Source organism: Columba livia, chromosome 5 (genome assembly GCF_036013475.1).
Source record: "Columba livia isolate bColLiv1 breed racing homer chromosome 5, bColLiv1.pat.W.v2, whole genome shotgun sequence".
NCBI classification, from domain to species: Eukaryota; Metazoa; Chordata; class Aves; order Columbiformes; family Columbidae; genus Columba; species Columba livia.
Window position 1 is genome coordinate 16,617,395 of NC_088606.1, and position 27,083 is coordinate 16,644,477.

General features: G+C 40.9%; 1 protein-coding gene across 3 annotated transcripts; it reads left to right on the plus strand.

The window, feature by feature from the left end:
• Positions 1–4,368: 4,368 nt before the first annotated feature.
• SERPINA10 (serpin family A member 10) lies at positions 4,369–26,806 on the plus strand. Of its 3 annotated transcripts, none has more exons than XM_021292418.2 (5): positions 4,369–4,393; positions 20,638–21,373; positions 22,597–22,870; positions 23,568–23,715; positions 26,521–26,806. In XM_021292418.2, exons 2-5 carry the CDS (start codon positions 20,668–20,670, stop codon positions 26,710–26,712), a joined length of 1,320 nt encoding a protein of 439 aa, XP_021148093.1. In that variant the 5' UTR covers positions 4,369–4,393; positions 20,638–20,667; the 3' UTR covers positions 26,713–26,806. The 3 variants fall into 3 exon arrangements, with proteins under 3 accessions (XP_021148093.1, XP_005506180.1, XP_064919666.1); XM_005506123.3 differs by lacking the exon at positions 4,369–4,393 and adding an exon at positions 15,850–15,970; XM_065063594.1 differs by lacking the exon at positions 4,369–4,393 and adding an exon at positions 16,371–16,432.
• The last annotated feature ends 277 nt before the right edge of the window (positions 26,807–27,083 follow it).

The following is a 27,083-nucleotide window of genomic DNA, read 5'->3' on the forward strand; positions in this document are numbered from 1 at the left end:
GGAGACTGAAGCTTCTAATGGAGACCGTACTGGCAATGTGAAAAGCTGTCTTCAAGAGAGAAAGAAATCTCCTTTCTCCACCAGAAACCTTATATCATTTTTAACATTAATCTAGCAACAAATCTTCCTGAATTTCTTGCAGTTCAAAACAGAGCAGGAAGAGCAAATCTGTTCTTGCACCTGAACACTTTGAACAACATATTGCCAATACAACAGACTTAGCCCATGCAAGTAGCTGACTCCTCACACATGTATCCGTTGGTGGTCAGAACGAGCATGTAGATGGATGGACAAGTGAGGTATTTGGATGGCAACTACATATTCATACTGTCAGCCTAGATTTGTGGAAAATGTACATTGAGGGTCTAGAAAATTGTAGATATTTCAAGTGCTGTCCTTTTACAACTGACAAAGTAGATACACCCAATAAACATATTGCCCGACTCAGGTGTGGCAGGCCTGGTGGCAGGGTGGTGGCAGGCACCCAGGTAGGACATAGGACAGTTTGAGGGCTAGCTGGTAACTGATTTCAACAGACCTGCCTTGGCAACATGTACCAGAAAGAGCACAGTTGCCCCATTCTTCCCTACAGTTGTGTATTTTGGAAGGAGTCGAAATGGTGTCATGGCATCAGGAATCACACTGGGAGTAGTCAAATGGCTTGGGAAGCTAACACAGCCTCAGCAAGGTCTTGTGTGCCCTCTGTGAAATTAAAAGCAGTGTGTGATTTTATCTGCCTGGTGCAAAGCACTGTCTCCCCTTTCACAGTCAAAAGAGAAACCCTCTTTCTGCTCCGTGTTCCTAGTAAAAAGCCCCTGTTAACTCTCGTACATGGTGTTTGACAGTGTTTTTTGACTAAATAGATGCAGTTTCTGTGTAGACAAGTGTATTAAAAAACAAACAAGAACCGATGGCAGGACTCCCAGTGAACAAGATGCATGTGCACTACATCATCTTCCTGGCTCCTTCCTGCACTCAGCTCCATCTGTTTGGGTGGTTTCATGGCTTGACATCCACACAGTGTTAATTCATAAGGCACCCTCTCTAACTGTACAAGTTTCTTGTCTTCCTGAAATATGAATGCATGGTGCAGCATCGATAAGGTCAGTCTTAGCCATCATCACTCCTGCTGCTAAAGAGCAGGCATTCTGCAAAGCCACAGTAAAACCTGTAGGAATGAGAGAGCTCAAAGAGGCGAGCTATGTATTGAATTCTCTAGAATTACACCAATTTACACCAGTTGAAAAACTGACATAATTGATTTTATTGGAGTGATCCTTAGTTTAGATCAAGAAATGTGGAAGAAACAGAGGTCCCAGATGCAGTTACCTGTAGCAGCTGAAAGAGTAAATATTGTTCACTCCCTTTAAAACCACTTTGGAGTGAATGGAGACATATACATAGAAATACAGCATAGCAGAAGGAAGGCTATCCCCATGTGGTTCTGGGAGAGATCTGAAGATCGGGAAGATCCCTCACATCAGCTTTTGCAGGCTGTTAGTCCACAGTTTGGGAAGGACATGCTTTCCTACCCTCAGTACCTGGCTGCTCTCACAGACACATGCCCCCTTCAGAAGCAGGGTGTGGGAATTCTGTTCTCCTCCCATATTCCAGGAAAATAAGCCCATGGGGCCATAGGACGGAGGTGCAGGAGCAAATGTGCTGCCACACAGGACTGACACTCTGCAGCTTGTGTTTTCTCTCTCGCTGCCTCTCCTATATGGTGTCTCTGTGTTTGTAAAACATGCTGGGGAGGTTGTAGGGCCAGCAGGCGAGGTGGCACCACAGGTAAACCAGCCATGGGGAAACAGAGCAGTGGCAACGCGAAGTGTCTGCCATTCCCACAGGGGATTTCCTGACAATGCCAAGATAGGTATTCAGGAGCTCTCTGCCAGACTTGCTTCATCAGGCAGTAGCTCCTGGCATATTGACATCATGCTGTGATTTTCCACTGCAGAATTTGCCACAGACAGTGTTGAAGAAGAGGCAGGCACCACACTTAGCACAAAAGAGCAGCAGACAGCTTGCTCCCTGCCTACATCCACGCTGCGCTGCGCCGTTCATTATGTGGCCCATTCTCATCTCTCCCCCTCATCCACCGAGTCCTACTCTCCAAATCCCGCTCTCGTCGCCACGAGCAACACCAAACAGATTTTCCGTATTACACTCACTCTTCGCGTTTCCTCTCCACACCAGATCTTTTTCACAACCTCCCACTCTCCCTCTTGCAGACTAACATTTTATCCTTCCCACCCACCGGTGCCATTTGTTCGTGCGGGAGGTGGACGCTGCTGGCTCAGCTGTAGCTCCTGCTCTACCAGCAGGTCCTGCTCTCCTCCTTCCCAAGAAATGGAGGGTGGGAGGCAACAGGGTTCAGACCAGCTTGAAGGCAGTCATGGCAGAGAGGGAAAGGCTGGGTAGAAAGGCAAGGCTTCAGATCACTGGGCTATTCCTACTCACTGAGATGGTCAGTGTGTGAGTAGAAACGAGCCAGAGGCACATCACAGGAGCAATTAACAACAAGGTTTGGTAGCTGTTGAAACAGCTGACACAACTAATGGGCATGGGGATGGGACTCACAGCTGCTCTTGTGGTGCTCCCAGGTTTGGGTGACCTGGTTGTCCCCTGGCCAGGTGGACAGCCCCATATCATTAACTGCACCAGGGTCATGCCATGGGTTAAAGCCTGACAGCCTCCAAGTACCACATCCTGCAGCAGCCTCTCTGGTTCACGTACCATTTCTGGAAGGAGGTTTTGGGATATGTTTTTCTCTTTTCTCACCATCATCCGAAGCTACACCTGAGGGAAAGGAACCAAAACTCTCCTCACTTCACATCCCATACCCTTCAGCCTCCCTACAAAGAGGAGTCAGGGGAGAAACTCTCCATTTACACTTCAGACAGGTGTAATCTGATAGCTCTTGTTCAGCATGAAAAGAGACATGGGTCAGCATAACCTTTAGCCTTGCAAATACAGCAGTGTTGTTGCTACCTGCTTTGTGTAAAACTAACAGCACGGGCCTCAGATCTCCACACGTGTCAGAATTTGCTTGGACTTGTCCTGGCCTGCCTGAGGTTTTGTTTCAGCTTCTTTTTTTATAACAGTAATTATCCAGCAATCAGGTGCTATTACCTAATTTGTTTAAATTTTTTCCTTAGCTTTATATGATTGTATGGTATAACGTTTACATATTGTTACATATATAGATATCTCTGTACCTAGGAGATATCAAGAGCAAGTAGTTATTCTGCATAGAGTGGAGTGTCTATGGCCCTAGAACAAAAAAATAAAGGAATACAGGCATGGCAGATGATAGCAGGGGACTTGGGAGTACAGGTACAGAATGATTCTTGAGGCCTCAGGGCTATAAATCTCTTGCCAGGGCTCAGTTACAGGTCATTAAAGGGTCGCAGCCTTGGGAGATGGGTAAAACCAGTTTGGGGGATAACTAGGAGAACAGAGATTGAGTATCCAGTGTATGTAAACACTGCACAGGTAGTAAACACAGGCGTAATGCGGAGCTGTGAACCAAAGAAGGAAGAACAAGGGTTAGAGCACGTAAGCATTGTATAAAAATGACCCCAAGCAGACCCCAGAGTAGAGAGGTAGCACCCACCACCCTCATACTCCTCCTGGTGAGGATGCAGGATGCAGCTGCCCTGACGTCCCCTTAATGCTGAAGCCATAGACCTGAGGAACCAGTGGGGCAGAGAAAGGGTGAGCATAACAGCAGAGAATGGGGAAGGTACTAAAAAGTTTCTGTGTATTAATTTTAATTGTACATAATCTGAACTGTTAGGATTGTAAACAGACTAATAAGTATTGGGTAAGACTGTTAAGATTTTAAATATACTACTGGTAAATTCTCATCTTTGCATACAAGGCATTTTTTTTTCATCATAACAGGATTTCAAATGTAAGAAATTGATGGGAGTTCAACCCACCTACTCTATTACTTGGATGCAAAAAAAATTAGTAATGTCAGCGGGTCCCCTGCACACCTGGGTAGAGCTAAAGGACAGAACAACCCTGTTGCTTTCTTGCTTCCTACCTGCGGTATAAAATACCCCATACAGTACAAGGAAATTTGTTAAAGGAGTGGATCTGTTAAAGGCAGTGCAACAAGCATCAGTAAGACTCCTTTTTCTTTGGCTCCTTATCTTATCTGATACACTTTGTTACTCAGTTACCAGATATTTAGCAACTTGACCAAAAGCAATATTTTTTTTTTCCCTGGATAGCCATAAAAAATAAAATTTCATCATTATTTATTTTGTCTTATCTTCAGTAACTGAGCCAGTCAGCTACAGATCAGTTAAAGACATCAGCCTGCCTATAAGCACTGACATGGAACAGCAGCTCACCAAGAAGAGAGGAAATCACAGCTAAAACAGTAGGTTGCTTTCTTCACAGATGCATGGAAAAACTATTTAAAAACAAATCTTCCCAACTGTAAGTGAGTGCAGATGTCCTTCTGTGACTGTTACACAGAAGTTGCTATGGCAAAACCCGTGTGTGCTTATTCACGTGTCAAAATCACCATGTTCAGAGAACCCAGCTGCTAGCCAGACCTGATGCTGATACGAACAGTCTCATTGCTACTGGGTCACTGATGACAGCCAGCATTTTTAAGGACAGCTTGTTGCAGGCCAGGGATGAATGTGGTTGTACAGGTTATTGGTTGGACAAGACCAGTGTGAGAATCTGATTGTGTTTGTGATCGCTCTTTAGGAAATCTGAAGATATTAACTTGAGGTACTTGTGTTAGAGCTTGGTCTAGTTCTACACATTATTTTACATTGGTGAATTTGATGTGAGTTTTTACGCAGAGAATCTATTTGCCTGCTAAATTAAGCAGCTGAGAGATTATCAGACTACCTAGTGTGTTGAAATAGCTGGCTTTAAAACAAGGGAGATATAACTGTTTAACTAATGTAACATGTTTGGTCACAGGTAAAAGTCTAGCATGACTTAATATTTGTATAACATATAAAACTTTAACAAAAGCTGTAGCAATATATACTAGAGGGATTTATTTTTCATATGTTCTCAAAATATATCCTGAGTTTCTCGTGCAGTAGTGGGGAAAAAATATACTTCTGGAGTGGCTTTGCAGTGGAAATGAGCTCAGACTGTCATGCCAGGCAGCGAGGGTGTAGATGACCCATTAGCCCACCGGCATTTGCCAGGGAAGCTGGGCTGATTCAAGTGACTCAGTGTCTTCCCAAACTGCCAGACATTGTACGTATTTTTCTTCATGAAGCTGACTTCCTCTGGTCACAGAAGAAAAATTTTATAATGATTTCAGATTTTAGTGAAATACAAATGTAAGTTTCATGAACCAAAGGGTGTGTTTAATCTGGTGGCTGCAGAGAAGCTCATCCTCCCTGGTTAGCACAAGAGGTTATCTCGATCTGCTTCTGCCCACTGCCACCAGGATTGGTGGTGCTGGGGCTGAGCCTGGCTACATGCAAGGCTGCTTGGGTTGAGAAACCAGGGGTATCCCTACAGTGAGGGCTGAGGACAAACAGGAGCTTGGGTGGAAGGAGGAATGGGGTTGTGGCTCCCAGCCTCACTGCCAAGCAGAGAGACACTGGCCACAATGCAAAAGCCCCAGTGTCTGCTGACTGTCAGCTCTGCAGCCCCTGCCCACGCTATCCATGTTGTCCATGAAGCTGGAAGTCTGGAGTATAAGCATGTTTGTTGCCAGATTCAGAGGCATGATCTCTCCTGCAGAAGAAACACCAACTTCCAAATGTCCCCTTTAACCTGGTAACAGCAAACCCCACATTTTTAGGATATGACAAATGGGATCACCATATTATTGCAGAATCGAAAACAGACACTCAAGGCAGCCATCACCACATCTTGTTTCAACTTAGTTCTCCCTACCGTGTATTTCATAGTGTAACCAATGCAAGTTGCGTTACCAACACAGGGCATATCTCAACAGCTCATTAAAGTGCTTCAGGAAGAGGTGAGTCCCTCATTCCCTGTAGATGGCAAAGTGACTAAGACTGTACAACAAGGTAGCACAAAATCCAGACATTTTTGAGATTACTTGGAGACTGAAATGACAGCACTTTATAACAGAGGTTTCTCCCTAGCTTAAATCCATTACTGATGGCATTACAGAAGGAATGGTGTGGTTTAGGATTCTGCTCCCTCCTGCCTGCTCCTCTCCATGGCTGAGCAGTGCTGGTGCTGCTGGACATGCCAGCAGTGCCTTGCTGGGTGGACTGACCTCCACCAAGGCATGTTTTCTTCTCAGCTTCCTTCCCCACATCTGCTCTCAGGTGACTGATTTGCAACCATTCCTGAGCAAACCCTGGGTAACATGCAAAGCTATGTTCAGTGTCATTGTATTTCTTTCCCACAGATGCATTCACACACAAACATGCATGTGTAGGCACACACATTCTCATCTTTATTTTATGTTTGTGGTCACAAAAGTATCAACCATTGTTATTATAACTAAACCAAATGACTATATGAGATTGTAGCTCAGGTACTCTCGATGAGCTGCAGAGATTCTGTGAGAAAATGCTTTGCTAGCTTGTATCTTTGTTTTCCAGTCTTTCAGGGTAAATTTAAGATAACCCTCATGTTTACTTTGCAGCAAGCATGCTGACTTTGCATACTTCTCCCACCCCCATATCCTATTGCTTGATTTTAAACTAGGAGATCAAACTCTGGGCAAAGACTCCATTGTACAGCTTATTTTTCTTTTCAGCAGAACTGAGAAAGAGAAGTATTTAGATTTCATGAGTGCTTAGGGCCAAATTTCCAGGCTGGCTTCAACTTTTGCTTTCACAGCCTCATCTATTTAAGCTTGTTTGCTTGCAGTACTATGCTGCAGACTGGCCTCAGCCTCTGCATCAATCACATCTACTTGAACCAGATATGCTGTTACTGACAAAGACCGCAGCATGTGCATAATTAATTACTAAGCTGGTTCTTGCTTGAGCAAGGACAGTTAAACCCATAGCTTGCTCATTGAAGTAATACAGTTATGTCATTATACAACTGCTTCATACAGAGACTGTTTATGCCACTTTTTCTGAGCAGCACAAGCTGTATAATTGCTCCTACAGGGAGTCTCTCACTGGCTCATCTGTCAGTGAGAATTGTAAACCCATCACACCATGGCAGGTCTGGGCACACCCAGGTTAAGAGCTGATCTCTAAGTCAGGTAAGTCACACAGACCAGCAAGATAGTAGATCAGCTCCTGTGATGCTGGCTGGTAGTGGAAGCTGTGAGTTTTGCAAGGCTTCACATGTTGAATTTTCATGAAAAAGGCAGAAACAGTTGCATTGATTTCCAAAAATGATATTTGACCTGTAATCCACCTTCACATTAACATTGTATGTGCTCAAGAAGAAGGTTCTGCTATGATCTAAAGGACTAATTTAAAGCAAATAGTTCTAGGGTCAAAATTTTCTGTACAGAAACTTCTGTTCTAGCATAAGAAATTATTTTTTATTTGACGCCTGGCAAAGAGTTTAAGCTCAACCAAGAAGTCACACTTACACTGCAATGAAAGTCCTCACAAGACATCCATCTTCTGTAGCCCATCATGTTACACATTACCTGGGAAGAACAATTTAATCTGGTATGCAATAGCAGGAGTCTGAACATCTGAGCACATCATCACATATGGTCCGTGTTACTCATGTAGAAGTCTAAGAAGGAGTTGAAACCTGACCTCTGGAGCATGTTAGAAGCAAAGACATTTTCTTACACAGTCCAACCTGTATGGAGTACAGATAAGGTGGATTGTCAACCTACCTAAAGTATTACAGTAGGTCCAATGACTATATTCTTACTATAGAAAGGGACTGCAGAAGATCTTTGTGTCCAAGCTTAGATCTCCCAATGCATATAATGCATGTGATGTGCCTAAGCTACAACTATGGTCCAGCTGAAGACAGGAGTTTTGGTGTCAAGTTTATGAACCATGATGATGAAGACTAGAGTCTGTTCTCAAGCACTCTCTTGATACAGAGTACTGGATTTCATGTGATTATTACACTGATGTTCACAAGAGCACTTCTTTTCCTATTGGTCAGAGGGAGTAAAGTCTTGTTAAATATAGCCACTTGCTCAATAAAATGCAGTTGAAATATTATATTCACCCTACGTTTGTCTTCTACTAAATAGAAATATTGGCTAACAGAAGTCTGACCACAGGACTGGCTGTCCTTTAGAAGGACGATGATTGGAACTTGAAGACAGCACGGCTCAGTGAAGAAGAATGGGTGGTGATCTGTAATTTAAACCTCCTGTCAATGCAAATGCTTCCATGCCAAAAAGAAAAATGAATACCCCCATCAAACGCAAATTATATGATGCAGAAATTTCACATTCATTCTATAATCAGCTGCTGCCCAAGGTTACTATCATTTAGTATGGAATGACTTCAGTGGGATCCAAAAATTGTTTCATTATACAGGGAGAAAAATAGGTGTTTTCAATCAAAAATGGCTAAGAAGGAACAACTGAAGATGTTAGATGAGGCCTTCTGGGAGACATCTTGGATATGTTCAATGACTTACTCTGATCCAGCCACAGCCCCAGGAAGTGTCGGAAGTAAGACTGCTCCCATGCTGGAGACACCACTCACTTTAAAGGAATATATAATACAGCGTCTTATGGGCTTTTAAATGCTTCAGTTTGGCACAAAATCCTTTCCTTTCCAAGAAAAGGCATATAGAAAAGTGCTGATATTGTGCTTATGGCTGTAGCACAGAAAAGCAAGACTAACCTGTAGCTGAATCTTCAGAGAGGCCCTGATCACGAAGGTGCTTTAAGCTGGCTAATGGTCCACATCCTCTGAAAACACAACTTTCTACTGCAAGTGAGTCAGCACCCAAAGAGACTGCATTCCAAGTGTCAACCATGTGGCAAAATCCTGTCACTAACCAAGGAATAGATCTTGGATGTTCAATTACACTTCACGGACCAATTAAATCTTGGGCCAGGTTTCAAGTGTCCCGAGGACAGTTGCTATTTCTGAGCTCTGTTCAGTAAAGTCTCAGCCTCCTGCTACCTTCACTGTCTTCCTTTTCTCCTCCACTCCTTCCATCTGTCCTATCACCCCCTAGGTGTGGATACTTACATAAAAACTGCTCAGCATAAGCAGATCTCACTACTCTTTGTTATCCGTCAAGTGAACGTTAAGGTTGCACCTACCTCCAACAAACTGATGGACTTAATTTACCAGCATAAAATTAAATACCCAAAAGTAAACCCATGCACAATATTTTTGTGTATATAAACAGTTACCTGACCTGCAAAATCAGTGAAACCTGGCTTCCGTCACTGCTCTGGTGTGGATTCTCTGATGTCTAACAAAGACAAGCTCATCAGCTTCTCCCATATTGCAGGATGTAAAAGTGTCTCTGTCCTAGATCAGGTCATTTAATTTCATGAAATTCATATTAATTTGGTGTGTTTCAGATCTTTATTATTTTGTCAGATTAGGTGCAAAAAAAAAAAAAAAGATAATACCTTCAAAATATATAAAATGGAATGGAGAGAAGGCAAGAGAGAGAGAATGAGACGGAGAAAGTGTAACCTGAATTTCTTTAAAACAAAACAAGCTAAAAATTCATGGAGACACAGTTGCAAATTTGGGTGGCACTTTAGCCAGAAAATAGCAGGAACTGGCAAATGCAACCAAGTGCTGTAGTGCTCCAAAGAATCCTCTCAAAATAACTGTAAGCTTTTCACTTAGTTCCCATCAAGAGTGAGAAAGATTCATGCCATTTGCTCCATTTCCCAAATAATTATTCTAATATAAATGTTATTCTCACTAGCAATGTATTTGCACCCTTAAAAAGTTCCATTTTAAAGATGAGTAAGGTTGCTAAGTGACATTAGCATTTAAATCAAGGAAATGAATAATTAACACCTCACATCTGGCACTGCCCACATATTAAATGCAATAGTCTTACGAAATATAAAGAAAACCATCTTTCAGTCCCCACACAGCTCATAGACAGGAGTTGTTGTCCATTTAACTATTTCACTGTCTAATTACTTTTCCTTATAGGAAGGAAACAATGGAAATATTCGTTACAAATTTTCAACTGATAGTGAGTTTTTAGTATAATATGTCTGTTTCTTGAAAATTGATGTTATATATGTGATCAAGTGATAGACACCAAATATCCAGTGTCTCTGGCTTTACATTTGAAAATGATCATTATGGTTGCCTCTTGTATTTAACAGCATGTAATTTATTGTCATTTTAACTCAAGCTCACAAGAGTTATGCTGTTGCCACATGAGAGCTTCATATGGTGTTTGACGAAAATGTTCATGTCTTCTTAGAAATCTGCCCTTGCTTCTCCACTTTAGTTTTATTGTTTTCAGATAAACTCAGATATTACCTTTAAGAATCTCAAGAAGAGACTGATCCCAAGACCAGCATGCAGAACTTAATAGAAGCACACAGATACTGACTTGTCCCATTGAAGACCAGGTAGAATAATGTGCTGAAGTAGTTTAAACAAAGACACCAAGTCCTGTACGAAAACCAACCACTGCTTAAATACTTTTGGAAAGAACAGCCAGGTAGATACATAATTTCTCCAGGAAGAAAAGTTGCTTTTGAATATCCACCACATGCAGCCTACAGGAAGCCCACATTCAAGCCATAAGAACTAGTACAAGACCTGTATGGAATCATAGAACCATTTCAGATGGAAGAGATCCTCAGGATCATCAAGTCCAATCATAACCTATCCTAATTCTAGCACTAAACCATGTCCCTAAGAACGTCATCTAAACACCTTTTAAACATCTCCAGGGATGATGACTCCACCAGTTTCCTGGGCAGCCTGTTCTGATGCCTGACAACCCTTTCCATGAAGAGTTTTTTTCCTAAGATCCAATCTAAACCTCCCCTGGTTCAACTTGACGCCATTTCCTCTTGTCCTATCACTTGCTGCTTGGGAGAAGAGACCAACACCCTCCATGCTACAACCTCCTTTCAGGTAGTTGTAGGCAGTGATAAGGTCTGCCATCAGCCTCCTTTTCTCCAGGATAAACAGCCCCAGTTCCCTCAACTGCTTCTCGTAAGACTTGTGCTCCAGGCCCCTCACCAGTTTCATTGCCTCCTCTGCACTCTCTCTAGTACTCCATGTTTAAAAGGAAACAAACAAACAAAACCCACAATGCAGAGCTCTTTGCCAGCCACTCTGGGCAATGTGCCTAACACTAGCTCACATTCATTTGGTACTCAGTAAACCTCAGCACATTCCATAAGTGCAGGTGAGCATCTTCTGCTTTTCTTTTACAGAGGCCAAAGTGCAGAGGTTTCTTCATTACATCAAGTACTTGCTTCAGGCCAGACAGTCAAAGAGTGCAGGTCACAGGAACTCAACTTGATGAGTACAGCTGTAGGGAGATGCATGCGCGGTGCATGTAAACGTGGAATTTGGATATGGAGTAGTAGGAAAATACATCACATTCTAAGTTCAGGTGATCAGAAGCCATTGATGTCATTACTTCCTGGCACTTGGAAGGTGCAATACTATTTTTTCCCCTTAGACATTCTAATCTCTTAGATGCTTTATAATTCCTGCCTTTAAAGTTGACTCTTTCAGGAACTTGCATTCACATCTTCTGGAGAAACTTTGAGATGCCCTCCCAGGAGAACAGAAATATCTTCCAGTGCTGGTTATGTTTGTGTCTCCTGCCTGCTTAAGTGCTGTCTTGATACAAACTTAGTAAGGCACAGAGGAGGGCAGCTGTCCAAACAGCGAAATTATCCTTCTTCCTCTCAGAGGACTAAAGGTTCTGATGACACCTGCTGGCTCCATGGGGACCAGGCAGCCCCCACTGCAGCTCTTGGCTTCTTGTATGTAAAATCACAGACTAGATACATTATCGAGTATGAAAATGTTCCTTTGCTATGAGTCAGAGCATCATAGGAAACAAGGCTAGGAGTGACTTTAAAAGATGCTTTACTCCATCCCCCCGGAATAAAGCAGGGTTAACACTACTCCCATCATACCTGATGGATGATGGTTTTACCTGTTAGTGAAAACTGATAGTATTTCTCTGGACACACTACTACAGTGTTCCATCATTTTTGCATTCCCTGTAAAAGCTTCCACAGTTAGAAAGATATCCTATTAAGAGATAGTTATAATTTTATTTGTGTGTTCAAGGACAATTAGAAAGCACTTGACTGTGAAGTTGAAAATATCAAGGAGATACTTCAGCCCTATGTTATGAAATACTACAGCTTTACTGCTTGTCCATCTGGTACAGTAACACACTCATCCCACCCCAGGAGAGATGCAGGAATACATCCCTTTCAAAGATGCGTCCACTACAGGAATGCTCCCATATGAACAATTAATGGGCCTCGATCTCTATGAAAAGGCTCAGGCTTATACACAGTGTAGGTGTGGAGCCATCAGGGTGTTTGCATCCAGCTGATTTCAATTATAATGTGCGCTCTTTGAGTGGGAGAAGCAGCAGCCACCTTGATGAATCATCTTGTTGACAAACTAGGTATGTTCAAGAGACTGTATAAAGAGCTGTTTTATAACTGTTAGTTTATGTGTTATGAGTAATTTCACAGTGAGACTTCAGAAGAAATACAGATCCTTGAAAGTCATCTCTGTGTATCATCTCCTCAACTACTGGTACACTGCTATTTTCTTTAAGAAATGTGGAAAAGGTTAAATCAGATTCAGCCCAAATATTTTCCTAAATTAACACCTTTTACCCTAATTCTTCTCATCAAACTCCAGCCTGGACAATATTTCTGACTGATTTTGATTAGCTCCATCAAGACTGGGATAAATATCCTGCATCTACTCTTGAGAAACTAAATAGGTAGCCACTAGCTGAGGACAGAAATTCACAGGGCCTAAAGTGAAATGTGTCTGTTTGGTTACTACCTTGTTTGAATATGGCAAGAAACTCAGTTCCAAAAAATCTCTTACTAGGATCCTGGTACAGATGTATTTAATTAAACCACCAGTTAGCTGGTGTCTTGGTACTTCAGCCATGCCCATCATATCTCACAGCCCACTTTGAAGCTCAGCTGTGGTCGAATTATGACATTGCTAAAATGGGACATGGCAGGTGAAATAGAGACATTACCTAAACAAGGACTATTGCTGTACCAAGGAGCTTGTCACTGGAACAAACTGTAGCTAGCACAGGGAAACCAAGCCCAAAACAAACAAATATTAAAACAAAATCCAAATATTACTAACAAATATTAAGATGACCAGTTGCTCCACGGTTGCTGAAGGTTTCCTAAACCAGGTTGGGGAGAGTAAGAAAGAGGAAAAGCAGCCACTGAAGCAGAGGTGTTGCCAGTCCCACAAGAACGGCAAAAGGATGAAAGGGATCTGTAACAGAAATTGTCTGAATATCTGGAACAAGTGGCTGCGCTGCCTCTGCAGTATCTACCTGCAGGTACCCAGGAGTCACAGGGTTTTTGACAGACAGATTGGTGAGAACATGGACTACATGATCACTGCCAAATTTTGCAGAGTTGCAAATGCATACAAAAAAAACATGTCTATTAGAGAACAGACAGTCTCTAGCTCAACTGCTGACATGTCAGTTGCCTCTTGCCCAGACTTAGCACTCTGCTGGCACAGGCTCCCAGCAGAGATGCAACTGGGCAGCAATACACATGTATCAGTCTTGCTTGTTCTGGTCTCAGGGGTGGTTTTGCCTTAAACTGCAGAAAAGTGCAACTTTGCCAGTGCGACACATCAGCAATCCTCTACCCCTAAATCACTCTGAATAGGTACAGTTTGGCAGAGTGTTATCCATATGCTGTGTGGTGTTTTACTGCTCAGAAAGCTCTGTTGAATCCAAGGGGTGACTGACAGTATAAATAGTAGCTAGTAGGAGGAATACGTTACTCGCAATAGTGTGTGGATAGTCTCAGCAAGGTGTTACCCCTCATGAAAAACTAGCAAGGGCTTCATGAGTAACTAGAGAGGAAGACAATTCCCTCAGATGTCTGTACACAGCCAATGCATCTCATAGCAGCCTCCTTTTTCTTACAGTTAAAATAAGATTGATACGGGTTTTGTGTTCCAGAAAATAATTAACTGAGAGATTCAAAGATTTTAAGACTTCTTCAAACCATTCTTTCACTACCATCTATAAATAATACTTCAGCTTTTGTATATTAAACAACAATATTGTTGCATCTTAGCTCAGGCAGGGCTTTCAGTGATGAACAAGTGTGTCAGGGTTGTGGTGCAAGGGCTACGAAGAGGCTTAGTTGCTCTTATTGTTGCTAATAACAACGTCCAAGGAAACTTCCTGGGATTGAGTGTCCTCACTGCCCCCCGTCTGTGAGTGACTGTATCTTCTGGATATATCCTTGAGCAAGAGTTTCTGTTTGTGCATGAGCATGTGCCCACCTTGGACCATCATTCTTGTGCGCTGTTGTGTAGTAACAATATCCCTGACTGGTACTTCGAACCTACAGTTTGTTAAATGTTGTCAGAGTGTTGATTGATTTTGGATTACCCAGTTGCTCATTGGGTTCTGCCATGTGATTTCAGTTTCAGTTGCAAATTAGAGTTGGTTTAAGCTTATCATTTCCTTGAAGCAGTTTTGGGCTGCCTTGGTGACACTGCAACACTGCATGACCCATCTGTTGATCTTCTTAAGAGCATAAAATCCACAAGTTGCCCCCAGTAATATGTCCTTGCAACATAAATACAAACCTGGTCAGGGGGCTACGTTCAGGTCTTAAGCACTTCTTAATCAAATCTTTCACTTTGTAAGCAAACACTGTTGTCACTTACAGAAGTAATACTCATCAGCAATAAGGCACTTTTACATTAAGTCCTTTATTTGCCCAAATCCTTTATTTGTTTTCTAAAATGTCACCCTTTTCTCTGACAATGTTTCCACTTAGACTGCATATAATAATTTTTTTTTCAGTTCAGTTGAAAAGTAGAGGCTAGTCCCCTTATCTCAAGTATGAAGGCCAAATTCTTTTTCTTTTACAATCCAAATCAGAATGGAATGTTCTGTTTCATTTGGGAATATTTTTAAAAGTAATTTAAGAGTATGAGTGGAATATAGGGAGTTCCATGTTTATATTTTATTTGGAATTAGGCCGGTGATCAAAATAGTGAAGAGTTTAGATCATGCCCACACTACAGAAGTCGCTGAGTAAACTATCTGTCTTAAAGAATGTGCCTTGTCCAAATAATAGTGTTCAAGGCCCAAAACAAGCTGTCAAATCTGTCCAAGCAAAAACAATTGAAAATTCAAAAAGTTTATTCTTACTTCCCATAGCTCTGTACAACTTCTGCAGGAATATCAGCTACCCCCATTTTGTCTTTTATAAGAGAAACAACACTCAGTGCTTATCAATCAGTTAATTCTGGCCTGTTGGTATGTTACTCAATAGACGGTAAGCCCTTGGAACAGGGAATGAAGTCCTGGTCTCTCCTCTGAAAGGAATGGCCAAATTGCAAGGCGAGAGAGATGACAACACCCCTACAAATGCTCTGTACCTGCTCCCTCCCTCCCTTTTCTTTCCCCCCTTTGGTGAACAGTGACCTACTGTTTTACAAACGGGGTATTTTAAGCAGGATCGGATCCTGCTTCCACCACTGAGCAGCTCAGAGCCTGCCTGTGAAATAATTCTCATGGGTGACTGGATGTGCAGGGCCAAATCCTGCCAGGGTGCTGCAGGGCTAGAGGCAAAGAGTTCACTGCTCTCCTGTTTCTCATGAAAGATATAATGTATTTACTGGAATATAAACCTACCTCATTATGCCATTTATGGGAAACACAATACTTGGTGTTTATAAAGCAGTTAATTTATAACAGACAAAACCAGATTATCACTCTTTGGAAGAGCAAATATTTGTTGAAAACCTTCTATATGGGACAGACATCTTCCTCTGGTTTTTAAACCTAGTTGATTGAGAAAAGTAACAGAGGAGCTACCTAATAGGTAAGGCAAGATTTATATGAAGCATTTAGATGTAAAGTGAAGGATTATTATATTTTTATATATATAATTATATATATTTATCGCTCTTCTCTAAATATGATGTTTTAAATGGCTCTAAGTCTTAATTACCATTCTAATGTACTTGATTTTCCTCTTGCTCTAATACCTTCAGAAGAAAAATGTATTTGAGCAAGAGACTTCCTTCTTTTATATCTGAGACTACTAGAAACAAGTATTTCTTAAAATGGAAAAAGTGTTAACTTTGCTGTACCAATTATATGCTAATTAATGAACTGTCTAATCTATGCATAAAGCGGGTTTTCTAAAATTAGCAATAAGCTTCCCTGAGGTCTAAAAATGCAAGCCTATAATGTCCAAAATATTACTTTATTTTTTCCAGAACTGTCTTTCCCAGTCCTAGAGAACATGCTTCATTTCTGTTATGAAAGGCGCACAACAAAGGTGCTGTAATGCGAACTTGAAATTGCTGCAATCTCAAATTTGCAGTGAATGCTTCGTGCAGTTGTGAGGTTCTTACTCCGTGATGTTCCTAACACCCAAATCAGTAGCACTTGTGTATGCCCAAGGATGCAGGACTCTTTTCTTGAGTGTTGAATGGTCTGGGATGTGCCTGTAAACAAGGGCTTCTGCCTTTGCCCCGTCCTTTCAGTCTGAGGCCCATTTGTGATGGGAAGGTAGAGCCCTCAGGAAGGCAGCTCACCACTTTCCTCATTCAGTCCCTTCCCATGTCCCAGTGGGGCTCTGGTGGCCCTCCTGAGCCAAGTACTGTCCCACACCTCTCAGAGAGAGAAGTAACAGTGACATCTGCCCAACTGGACTGTCAGAGGTTGCACAGGAGTTGCACTGTCCCCAGAAAAGTCAGGGAAGAGCTGGTTCTCTGCAATGCCTAGTGAGCAGTGGGGCCTGATGCTGTTTTAGAGGGACCACTGGTGTTGCAGAAAACCCTTTCTCTGAGACTGAATACAACCAAAAGCAGAATTTTCCAATCCCTGGCGCTATGCTAGAGCTGACTCTGCAGTGTCCTAAGATGTCTCTTTGAAGTAGGGACAACTCCCAGGAGAAAGCACTTCCTTTGCTGACAGGGCAGGCACAGCACTGTAGCAGGAACAGCTCCTCAGTGTCCATGTCACTTCCCACAGAAGTGGGACACTACATAAGGAGCAGAAATGCCCTGCAGTAACTGTCACAGCTCTTAACAGCACTGCTTGCAGTCCGTCAGAAGTCGCTTGCACCATCTGGCCAGCAAGACAGCAGCTGCAGTCAGGTCATCCCCTTCCCTATTCCAGTCCTGCAGAAACCAGACACTGGGAATCTCATTGAAAATAAAGCAAGAGTTAATGGGAATGAAAAATAGAAAAAAAAAATTTCACAGTCACAGTACATTGCACATTTTATTCTCTTCCCTGGCTGCCACGCACTCAAGAGGAGGCACAGCATTCAGGGACTTTGCTGCCTCCCGATTCAGTCATTACAGCCCATCTGTGTTGCACAAAGTACAGAACGTGACCTATTATCTCAAAAGAAAATAGCACACCACCTGACTGCCAAAAGCACCCTGTGACTTGGCATCCAAATGTCTCAGTACTCACATCAACATACCTTTTCAGGACTAACTCCCACAGCCTGAATCAGGCAACAGTGAAATTCAGCTGAACTCTGAATAAATGGCAATCAAATAAAAGCAGCTTCCCATATGCCAAATCACAAATTATACAACCACCATAATTTACTGTTACAGATCCTTAACTGAAAAGGAGTAGTTAATAGTTGCCATGTGTTTTCTAGATTGCTGAATCACTTACTACTTTAATGATAGGGCATCTAATCCATCTTTTCATCTCATTCATCCATTTGCAAGCCACTGCTATAGAAATTAATTCTGTGCAGGTTTGCTGGTCTTGAACATCCTGTTTAATTTACAACGGGAAAACACATCTCCAAAGATTATGGCCATTCAAGATTTTTCCATAAAACGCAATTCAACAGGGGACAGAAATTCATATATTGCTTTGATAGGAAGATGGATGATAAGGACACTTGCATTTTATGCTTTAAAAGTACATTTGGATGTGCAAATTTACACAAGAAATGTCTGATCTTAAAGTTTGCTGGAGGCCTTCTGTAGAATGTGAGTAGTTCTCTCCAAACATTTTGTTTTACAGTTGAGACCCTGTATTAACTTTGGTCAGAAATCACAAATTGTGCAAAATACTGTATTTTTAAGCACAGAACAACTGTTTCATCCTTGTGCTGACATTGAAACATGGTGTTTTCAGTAAAGAGACAGAACTAACAAACCTACTTCAGGATTTGCTGGGCAGTGCAGTATAAAAGAACAGTGAAACCTATTGTATGGGATCAGGAGAATGAGATGAATGGTGTAATAAACAACCTATAGCAGAAGGATGAACAGTGAAATGAAATTATGATCAGCAGGCATTCCTCACATAGTCTTTTCAGGGCTTGGTAAGTCTGGGCAGTAACACAGAAAATGCACATGGACCTGCTAGAAGCAGCAGTACAGAGTAGGCTCTTGGCAGAAGTACACTGGCAGCTGCAACACCTCACTCTGTGCAGATACTGAGGTTAGAACTTCAGCCTTGTTCTCTTGCTGAGCAAGAGGTCGGCCCTCTGGATGCAGCCATGTACTAGGGTGTTATCCCCAGGGATGCAAACACAGTGGCCATAATGTCTCCTTGACCACTGCTGTGTATACTGCATACAAACCCAGTATATCTTAACAGTATTCATCTAGGTTTTCACAGAACTTAGACTTTCTTTCTGAGGTTGCTCTTGGCAGTGGAGTGCCGATCGGGTTCACTGGCAATAATTGCCTATGTCTAAATCATTACTGATGCTCTAGGGTCACATCAGTATGTTCCTTCACATTTGTAGAACTGCTTCACCTACTGCTTCTATCCTAAGCTCCAGCTGTTTTATGGATACTAAAAATGAACTAGATAGAAAGTTTCCTATACCTGTGACAGGAGCATCTGACGCCTGGCTCTCCAATAATCCACAAACACATTGTACCACAGGAAGAGTTGACCGGGCAAGAGGTATGGTTACAGATACCATTAAAATCTGCGCTGTCTCATTTTTTTTTCCCAAATGTACTTTTCTATAAGTGAACCAAAGAGCAAGATACGGTATAAAAGCACTTAACTGTGGGTGTCTTTGAGCACAACAACCCTGAAAGAATATATGCTTGACAAAGAGCTATTGGTGGCATATTAATATTAGGATCTTTGTTTTCCTTCACCTATGTGAAAATAGCTCACCTTGACTAGGTGTCATTATTTCTTAGTTCCCTCCTATGCTATGGCTACCTATTTCAAGACTGTTTCTTCACTTGTTTAGAGGAATAAATGGGTAAAAGTCCCATAGGCACAGATTCTGCCTTGTCTTAGACCAGTTTTGTGCAATCTATGTGTCAGTGGAGTTAATCCTGATTTGTTCTGATGAGTTTGGCTTAAGACAGTTTCTTAAAGACAGACTGGTTTTGTCTGCTTTTGATTTTCTAAGTAACCAGATAAATATATCCTTCAAAAAATCACCTGGGAAAACAAGGCATAATCAGACAGTACAATTTCCTTATTCAAAGCTTGTAAAAGTAATTTGCAGTGTAGAACTCCGGCATTCTCTGAGTTACATCTGAAATATTTCAAAAATATTAATACAAATAAATAGTTTTCTGCATTGTTCTTGGAAGTTACCATTTCTAGAACAAAACCTAGTGGCTGCAGTTTGATTTTTCTGTAAAGCATATGGGTACTTAAGTGGCTGTTTTAAAAAGATAATTTTTGATATAATGTTCTCTAACTCTCAAAACCAGACTGCTTTCTGGGTTAGTATTTATGTACTAGAAAATCAGACACTTTTTGTGCTTCTTAAGTTTTGTGAGTTGTTTGTTTGTTTGTTTTTTCTGTAGGGAGGTTAATGTTGTTGATACAACATGCCACTAATATAAAACATGTAAGGTAACAAACATTAAGGGTCAACATTGCTACAAGAGAGATGGCAACCAGTAGGCCACTACCTTTATCCAGGAAAAGATGGATCCAATAGGAACAGGAACCATGATTAAGACATATACCATGGAGAACAAAATCCACCTGCCAGTGCCAATGATGTGCAGAAAGGGAGTTACAGGTCTCAGCTTTCCAAATTTTCTAGGATTAGTCTGTGTCAGAGGTCTCCATGGAAAATGCCATTTCCATCACATGCTGCCTAGAATTCTTGTGCTTATAGACAACACCAGTTTCACAGGAGTGAAAGCTGTGACACTGGTCCAAACAAGCCAGTTTTTCATCTTTGAGCTGCATATTGTACTGAAAATGTGGGTTTGATTTTGTAACAAGTTAGCAAGGGAAAAATTAGTGAAATACTTCTGGCATGAACCACCAATACCAGAAGATCATGATATTTCTTCTGGATTCACTTAATGATGTTGGAAACTTCTCTCTTTCACTGATCTAAGTTTTAGTTTTACTTTTAAAATAGGAACCAGATCTTAGGTTTAGAGTATTATACTGAAGCTGCAGAAAGACTACCTTGCTACACTTATGACCTTTTGCATTATGAACAGAAGAACAAACTAAAAAGTAACTGTTGCTTTTTTTTTTTTTTTTTCCTCCCTTTACTAGAAACAAAAGAACTCCTTACTGGATGTCAACATGAAAACAGGAATTTACCTACTTGTCTTAAGTGAAATATGTGTTGAAATCAGCAAAGCCAGCATCAAACTTAAAACTCCACAGAAGGAAAAAGAGAATAAGTTTTGGGAAATAAATAATAATGTTAATATTGCCGAAGACTGGCATAATCATAAAAATATGTCCAAACCTTTTGAAAAGCAAGGTCTTGAAGATTTCACTCTTTACAATTTCACTGAAAAGACTGCAAATTTTGGATTTAACCTCTACAGAAAAATTGCAATGACACATGATAACAATGTCATAATTTCTCCCCTTTCCGTATCAACTCTCATGACTGCATATATGCTGGCAGCCAAAGGGGAAACACACAGACAAATAGCAAAAGGTCTAAACCTCCATGCTTTGAAGGACACAGTGGATCGCCATCATTTACCAGCTTTGTTTAAACAACTGAAAGATAACATCACAATGAATGATGAACTTCTCGTGCAAGGTACTCTTTCTTTCATCCAAAAAGACTTTAGACTCAAGGAGTCTTTTCTCAACTTATCTAAGCAGTATTTTGATATGGAATTCCTGAGAGTTGACTTTCAAAACTTTACACAGGCAAAACTTGTCATAAATCAAAATATTAAAAAAAGGACAAAAGGAAAAATCCCAGAGCTTTTTGAAGAGCTTGACCGTCATACTAAGCTGCTTCTTGTGGACTACATTGTCTTTAAAGGTAACTGTTGTTATTATTTTGCAAAATGATTATTTATTAGAAGAATCAGGACTGTAACTTCAGCTACATCAAGGGAAGTTTAAATAAATTCAGATATCCTGTTTTCTCTGCATGTCAATCTAGATTTACTTGCTTTTATTAGGCTTATTAAATAGGAAATTATTTTTCATCATAGGGAACCACAACTCTTCTATGCTTTCTTCCATACAAGAGTCTCAAAGAGAACAAAAAGACTTGCATCAAACTATCTCAATCCGCACAATCCCTCTTTGGGACTAAAAAAGATGTTTATTTTCACTCACCAATTAAAATGAAAAAAACCTTAATCATAACAGGTTTTTGAATGCTGCACATAAAATCATTGTATTACTTCACATAGTACACAAAATCATGAAAACAAATAATTTTCCATTTCAATCAATAATCTTTTTGCCCAGAGGAACCAACGTGACAAAGTATTCCACTATATTACCTTACAGAGTGAGCTAAAGAAATAGCTGTGATGGGCAGAGACTTCGGTGAAGAGGTCCTGTGCTGCCAGATATCTTATGCTCTTTTTCCTGCTTTTGGGGTCTTTCTGACTGGTGAATGAGAAGATAGATAAGGGACTCTAAAAGGAGGTCCTGGCAAAGGCAGGGAACCGTAGCCTGCTACAACCTCCTTTCAGGTAGTTGTAGACAGCAATAAGGTCTCCCCTCAGCCTCCTGTTCTCCAGGCTAAACATAAATACCTGTGGCTATGTTTAAAGCAATGGTAGAGATCAGAATCATTACTATAGAAGAGGTTGTATTCCATTGCACCTTACAAGTAAGTGCACTGCTGAATCCCCATCCAAATGATTTTATAATTAATTTTAAAACAGGATGTTGAACAGCTGCTAGAGAATTCCAGAAAATGTGACGTGTTAATAAAAGATAGATGCTCATATAACACTCAATAAACAAAAAGTATCAGTTGTGTACTTGACTGGCAACTAACTAACCTCAGAAAATTATTTCCCTTCTTTCCCTGCAAATGAAGGAGTTATTTTGTGGATTATTTCCTTTTCCTGCTATAAACCATTTAAAGCACCTGCACTAAAGATACTGCAACTGTCATCCACTGATCCCAGACACAACTGACATCCAGTTCAATTAGATGCGAAAGATACGCTATATTTTTGGTTTTTAAGGGTTTCTGAACAAGTCTGAATCCACATAATTATTTAACTTTTCTGTCCCCAGGGAAGTGGGTCTATCCATTTAATTCCAAATTCACAGAAATGGAGACTTTCCACATAAACAAATACCGAAGCGTACAGGTACCCATGATGTTCAAGTCAGACAAAGTTAATTCAACTTTTGATGAGAATTTAAGATGCACTGTGATAAAGCTTCCCTACAAAGGGAAAGCCCACATGCTGATTGTCATCCCAGAAAAGGAGGGAGATTACATTTCACTTGAAGACCATTTGACTACAGAGGTTGTGGAATTCTGGCTTGGAAACATGAAAACCAGGTATCGCTTTGACACCCGTTGGCCTTAATGTCTTTTATGTCTATTGCAGCAAAGCAAGTAAACACAACAAAGACTAGCTGGTCTTCCTAAGCCTTTTCAGATGTTGGTGTCTCTGTGGCATTTGGTATCTACAGAGTAGAGGTCCTTTAAAAGCCAACCCACAGCCCAAGTGCCATGTGAAGGTTTCTACTCTGAGGTGACAAGTCTGTGGTTCATGTCATTAGAAATGTCTGTCTCTCTGAGGGCAGAGTCAATCAAGTCTTTCCAAGTTCTTCCTTTGGCCTTCCCTTTTCTTTCCTTAAATTTAGCACTGCCAGGCAAAGTGCACAATAAATCTAGACATGCAGTATATTTATGAAACCCTTGCTACCAGTGGAAACCCAAAATAATGGATAAATTAGAATATAAAAATGTAAACCCAAATAATTCCTGTGAAATGTGATTCCTGAAGTGACGAGTCTTTTCACTGGTCAATAGTGTGTCACCCTGGTACTAGAGCACTCTTAAGTGCTGATGGAAATATTTTATACAGAGAAGGAAATTATTTCTAACATCTTTGGCAGTCAACAGACCAGAGATTATATTCAGTTTTTGTGCCTTCTTCTTTGTGTAAAGCTTAACTCCCAAATAGTGTGCATTTCAGCAGTCAAGTGATCTACTATGTAATCCAAGTTTGTTTTTTTTTTTCCCCAAACAGAAAAGTGGATATTTCATTTCCAAAGTTCAAACTAGAGCAAAAATACAAACTGAAGAAATTGCTTCATGCTCTTGGAATTAAAAATCTCTTTACACGTATGGCAGACCTTGGTCATCTCACAGATCAAGGATATGTAGCCGTTTCACAGGTAAGCCTTCTAAAATTATTTGCTATTTGGATCATAATAGTATATAAACAGCTCAGCCAAGAGACTGTATCATAAACACTGATAAGGATGCTAGTAGGAAAGGACCTCATCTGCCAAGCATATGCAATCTGCACACCTTAATCAGTATTGATCCCTCTTCAAGTATGAGGTGTGTAGCAGTAAGGGGTGGTGACATTTCACATATATTCAACACCTTCCAAAGGCAACCCATCACAGGAGGAAAGCTCTGCCTCAAGAAGAATACAGTTAGCAGGGGAGGAGTACAATTCAAGAAAAACTGTGAACAAGAAAGACATTGCAAATAACAGTCAAATGGCAAAAGCCAGAGCAAGGAAGGAAATCCAAAGAAGAAATCCCTCAGACATGGTCCAGGAACAGGTATTCTTCTCAATAAACAGAGAACTTTAGAAAGTTCAAATAATAAAATCTCAGAAAGGTAACAGTGAGAAAGAGAAGTCAAAGCAGTCCTGGCTTTCCTTCTGCATACCTTGGCAGAGAAAAAACAGTATCTCACAGCAAAGCATTGGCAAAACACAGTTGTATTCCAGCCCATTCCAATGTTGCATTACATACACCTAATCTTGTAAAGACCAACACTTAAACAGGCAAAGGCAAGGGTGTTGAATGGCCAAGAAGAGCGGAACACAGCCACACTGAAAAAGAGAAGATAACTTAGTACCATTATTTAAGGGAGAGCAAAGATGAATTGCAGAAGACTGATAGAAAACAGAGGTAGAATGAGAAGCAGAAACAAATGGAAGAGAAGGGACCTGACGATCACACCAATATCAAGAAGGAACAGGTCTGTGTGACCAGAGATGTCCCATTAAGAAGAAACAGCTAGTCTACACAAAAGAGAATTTGTGATGATAGAAAATTTAGAGACGTGGTCAAAGAAATAAGATAAAAGAGATACCACACAGAGAAACTGGTGGCCTCAAGAACTGGAGTGTCCAAAACACAATGAAATAAAATTAATCTTAAGTTCAACTTCATATATTAAAGTAACAAAACTTCTGCAACAAGCTGGATTTATAAACAGTTGAGAAAAACAAGACTCAAATGAGATCAGTTTGACAGAGGATTTAAAACATAGCTTAATAAACCTGTCAGGAGTTCATGTAATGCAACTGCTTGTGGTTATATAGGGTTGTATAGTGTTGATAACCCAGGACCATAACTCTGGGAGAGAATTCACTGACTCACAGAATGGCTGAGGTTTGAAGGGGACCTCTTGAGGTCAACTGGTCCAACTGTCCTGATCAAGCAGGACCACCTAGAGCCAGTTGCTGGGGACCATTTCCAGAAGGCTTTTGAATATCTCCAAGGATGGAGATTCCACCATCTCTCTGGACAACCCATACCAGTGTTCTGTCACCCAGACGTTGAAAAAGTGATTCCTGATGTTCAGAGGGAACCTCCTGTGTTTCAGTTTGTACCCACTGGGCACCACTGAAAAGAACCCAGCTCCATCTCATATTCACCTTCCTCCAAGTACTTGCACCCTATCAGAAAGAATCCCTCTCAACTACGGGTGCTGCTGTTACAAGTCTCCCTACACCAGCTCCTTCCAGAAGCCTTTGTGATTTGCCAAAACTGTTAATAGGTGATATGATAAACACTTCTATCCAAGCTTCAAAAACTCTAGGCCCTGAACCACATATAAAATTATGCTGACTTAACAAAATAACTTTTCTGTGAAAATGTAACATCCTAAGAAAAAACTTAAAAGACAAAATCACATCGATTTTCAGATTGGTATAAACTATTACAATTTTGGGAAACACAACGGCAATCTGCAGCACTTTTCTCCCTTCCTCTTACTGACATAACCATTCCATGCTGATTCTCAGGAGTTAATTCTTGTGTTATGAAAAAAAGTCACACTTGCACAGGAGCTGCTAACCGATACTAGAAGCGATATGTGTATCAGCCACAAAGTGCCAGAGGAGCATCCTGTCCCTGTGAATCGTGACAGCCAGCTTCACTATTTAATAATGTTTAGCAGAGAGCTCAACACTGGTGAAGTCCTTCAACTGTCTTCACATAAGTAATTCCTAGAATCAGGAATCTGGGAGATGGGAATATCCTGCCTGACTAGGCAGTTCACCAATACAGACCCAAATACAGGGGAAGTACTCAGGGGTATGTGCAGGTTGAAAGAACAAAAAGCAAAAAGAATCAGACCCTGTCAGGCTGCGATTTCAGTGGGAAGAGAAGGTCCTCAGACCAATCCTGGATTGCAACTCATTGCTGTACATATTTACTTTGCTATCAAAAGTACAGATTAGAAACAGAAGAAAAAAAAAAAAAAAAAAAAAAAGATTGATGTGTTTGGCTAAACTCGCACAAAATAAGCTGTGAATGACATATCCAGCCACTCAGTGTTTGAGAGTGAGAAAAACACAGCTCTCACTTTTGAGAAACTCTCCCTTGCACAGTTAGGTGTCAAAGAGGACCACTAGACAAATGCAGTTGTTGCTTCATGCTAGCAGCTGCAAGAACAGAATCTCCAAGTGAGACCCACTCTCAGAGACATGGAAAAGCACGACACCTGCAGCAGGATCCACCCTGTAATGGTGTGGTCACAGCAGCTGTACCCGCTCCTCTGGTGCTCGACACCATATGGGTCTACCAGTCCACCAGACAGAGCTAGATGGCATAGACTGATTCCTTTTAATCCTTAACAGAAGCCTGCTTCAACTAGATTTCTTGCACTTCGCAAAACATTCTTCATGTTAATATTTTATCTGTCACATATTTTATTGCCACATTGCATTTCAGGTTGTCCAAAAGGCAGTAATTGAAGTGGATGAAGAAGGAACTGAGGCCACAGCAGCTAGTGGGTCAGAAATCACTGCATTCACAGTGCCTCCTGTCATCAAGGTGGACCGACCATTCCTTTTTATGATTTTTGAAGAAACTTTTAAAACATTACTGTTCATTGGCAGGGTGGTAGATCCAACAGAAATGTGAATAAAGGTAACACTTTCTATTGTGGGCTACGTAAGAGGCTTTATTTCTATTTTATTAATTTACATTAAAATAAAAAGATGGTGAAGTATGAAAATGTGAAAACCTGTTTTGTCTCTCCAAATAGCAGCAGGTCATCCTATTAATGTTTTATTAATGCTCAAGTGACAAGCTAAATTTACTAAGGCACAAGATGACAAAAATATGTTTTGAAACCTACTATGGAAATTTTAAAAATCCCCACAGAACTGAACTTTCAAAATTCCACATTTAAGTGAAAAGTTTGAATGAAAACCAAACATTCATATGCCAAAATATTCAGGAAACTCATTCGCAAACACTGGAGCTTGATATTCCTCAATGTTATCTGGAGT

Excerpts from the sequence above, each read along its gene's own strand:
- SERPINA10 (XM_065063594.1), top strand. The coding sequence starts at position 16,397 with ATGCTTCATTTCTGTTATGAAAGGCGCACAACAAAG. Across the intron at positions 16,433-20,637 it reads ATGAAAGGCGCACAACAAAG|AAACAAAAGAACTCCTTACT; the intron begins GTGCTGTAATGC and ends TCCCTTTACTAG. Across the intron at positions 22,871-23,567 it reads CTTGGAAACATGAAAACCAG|AAAAGTGGATATTTCATTTC; the intron begins GTATCGCTTTGA and ends TTCCCCAAACAG.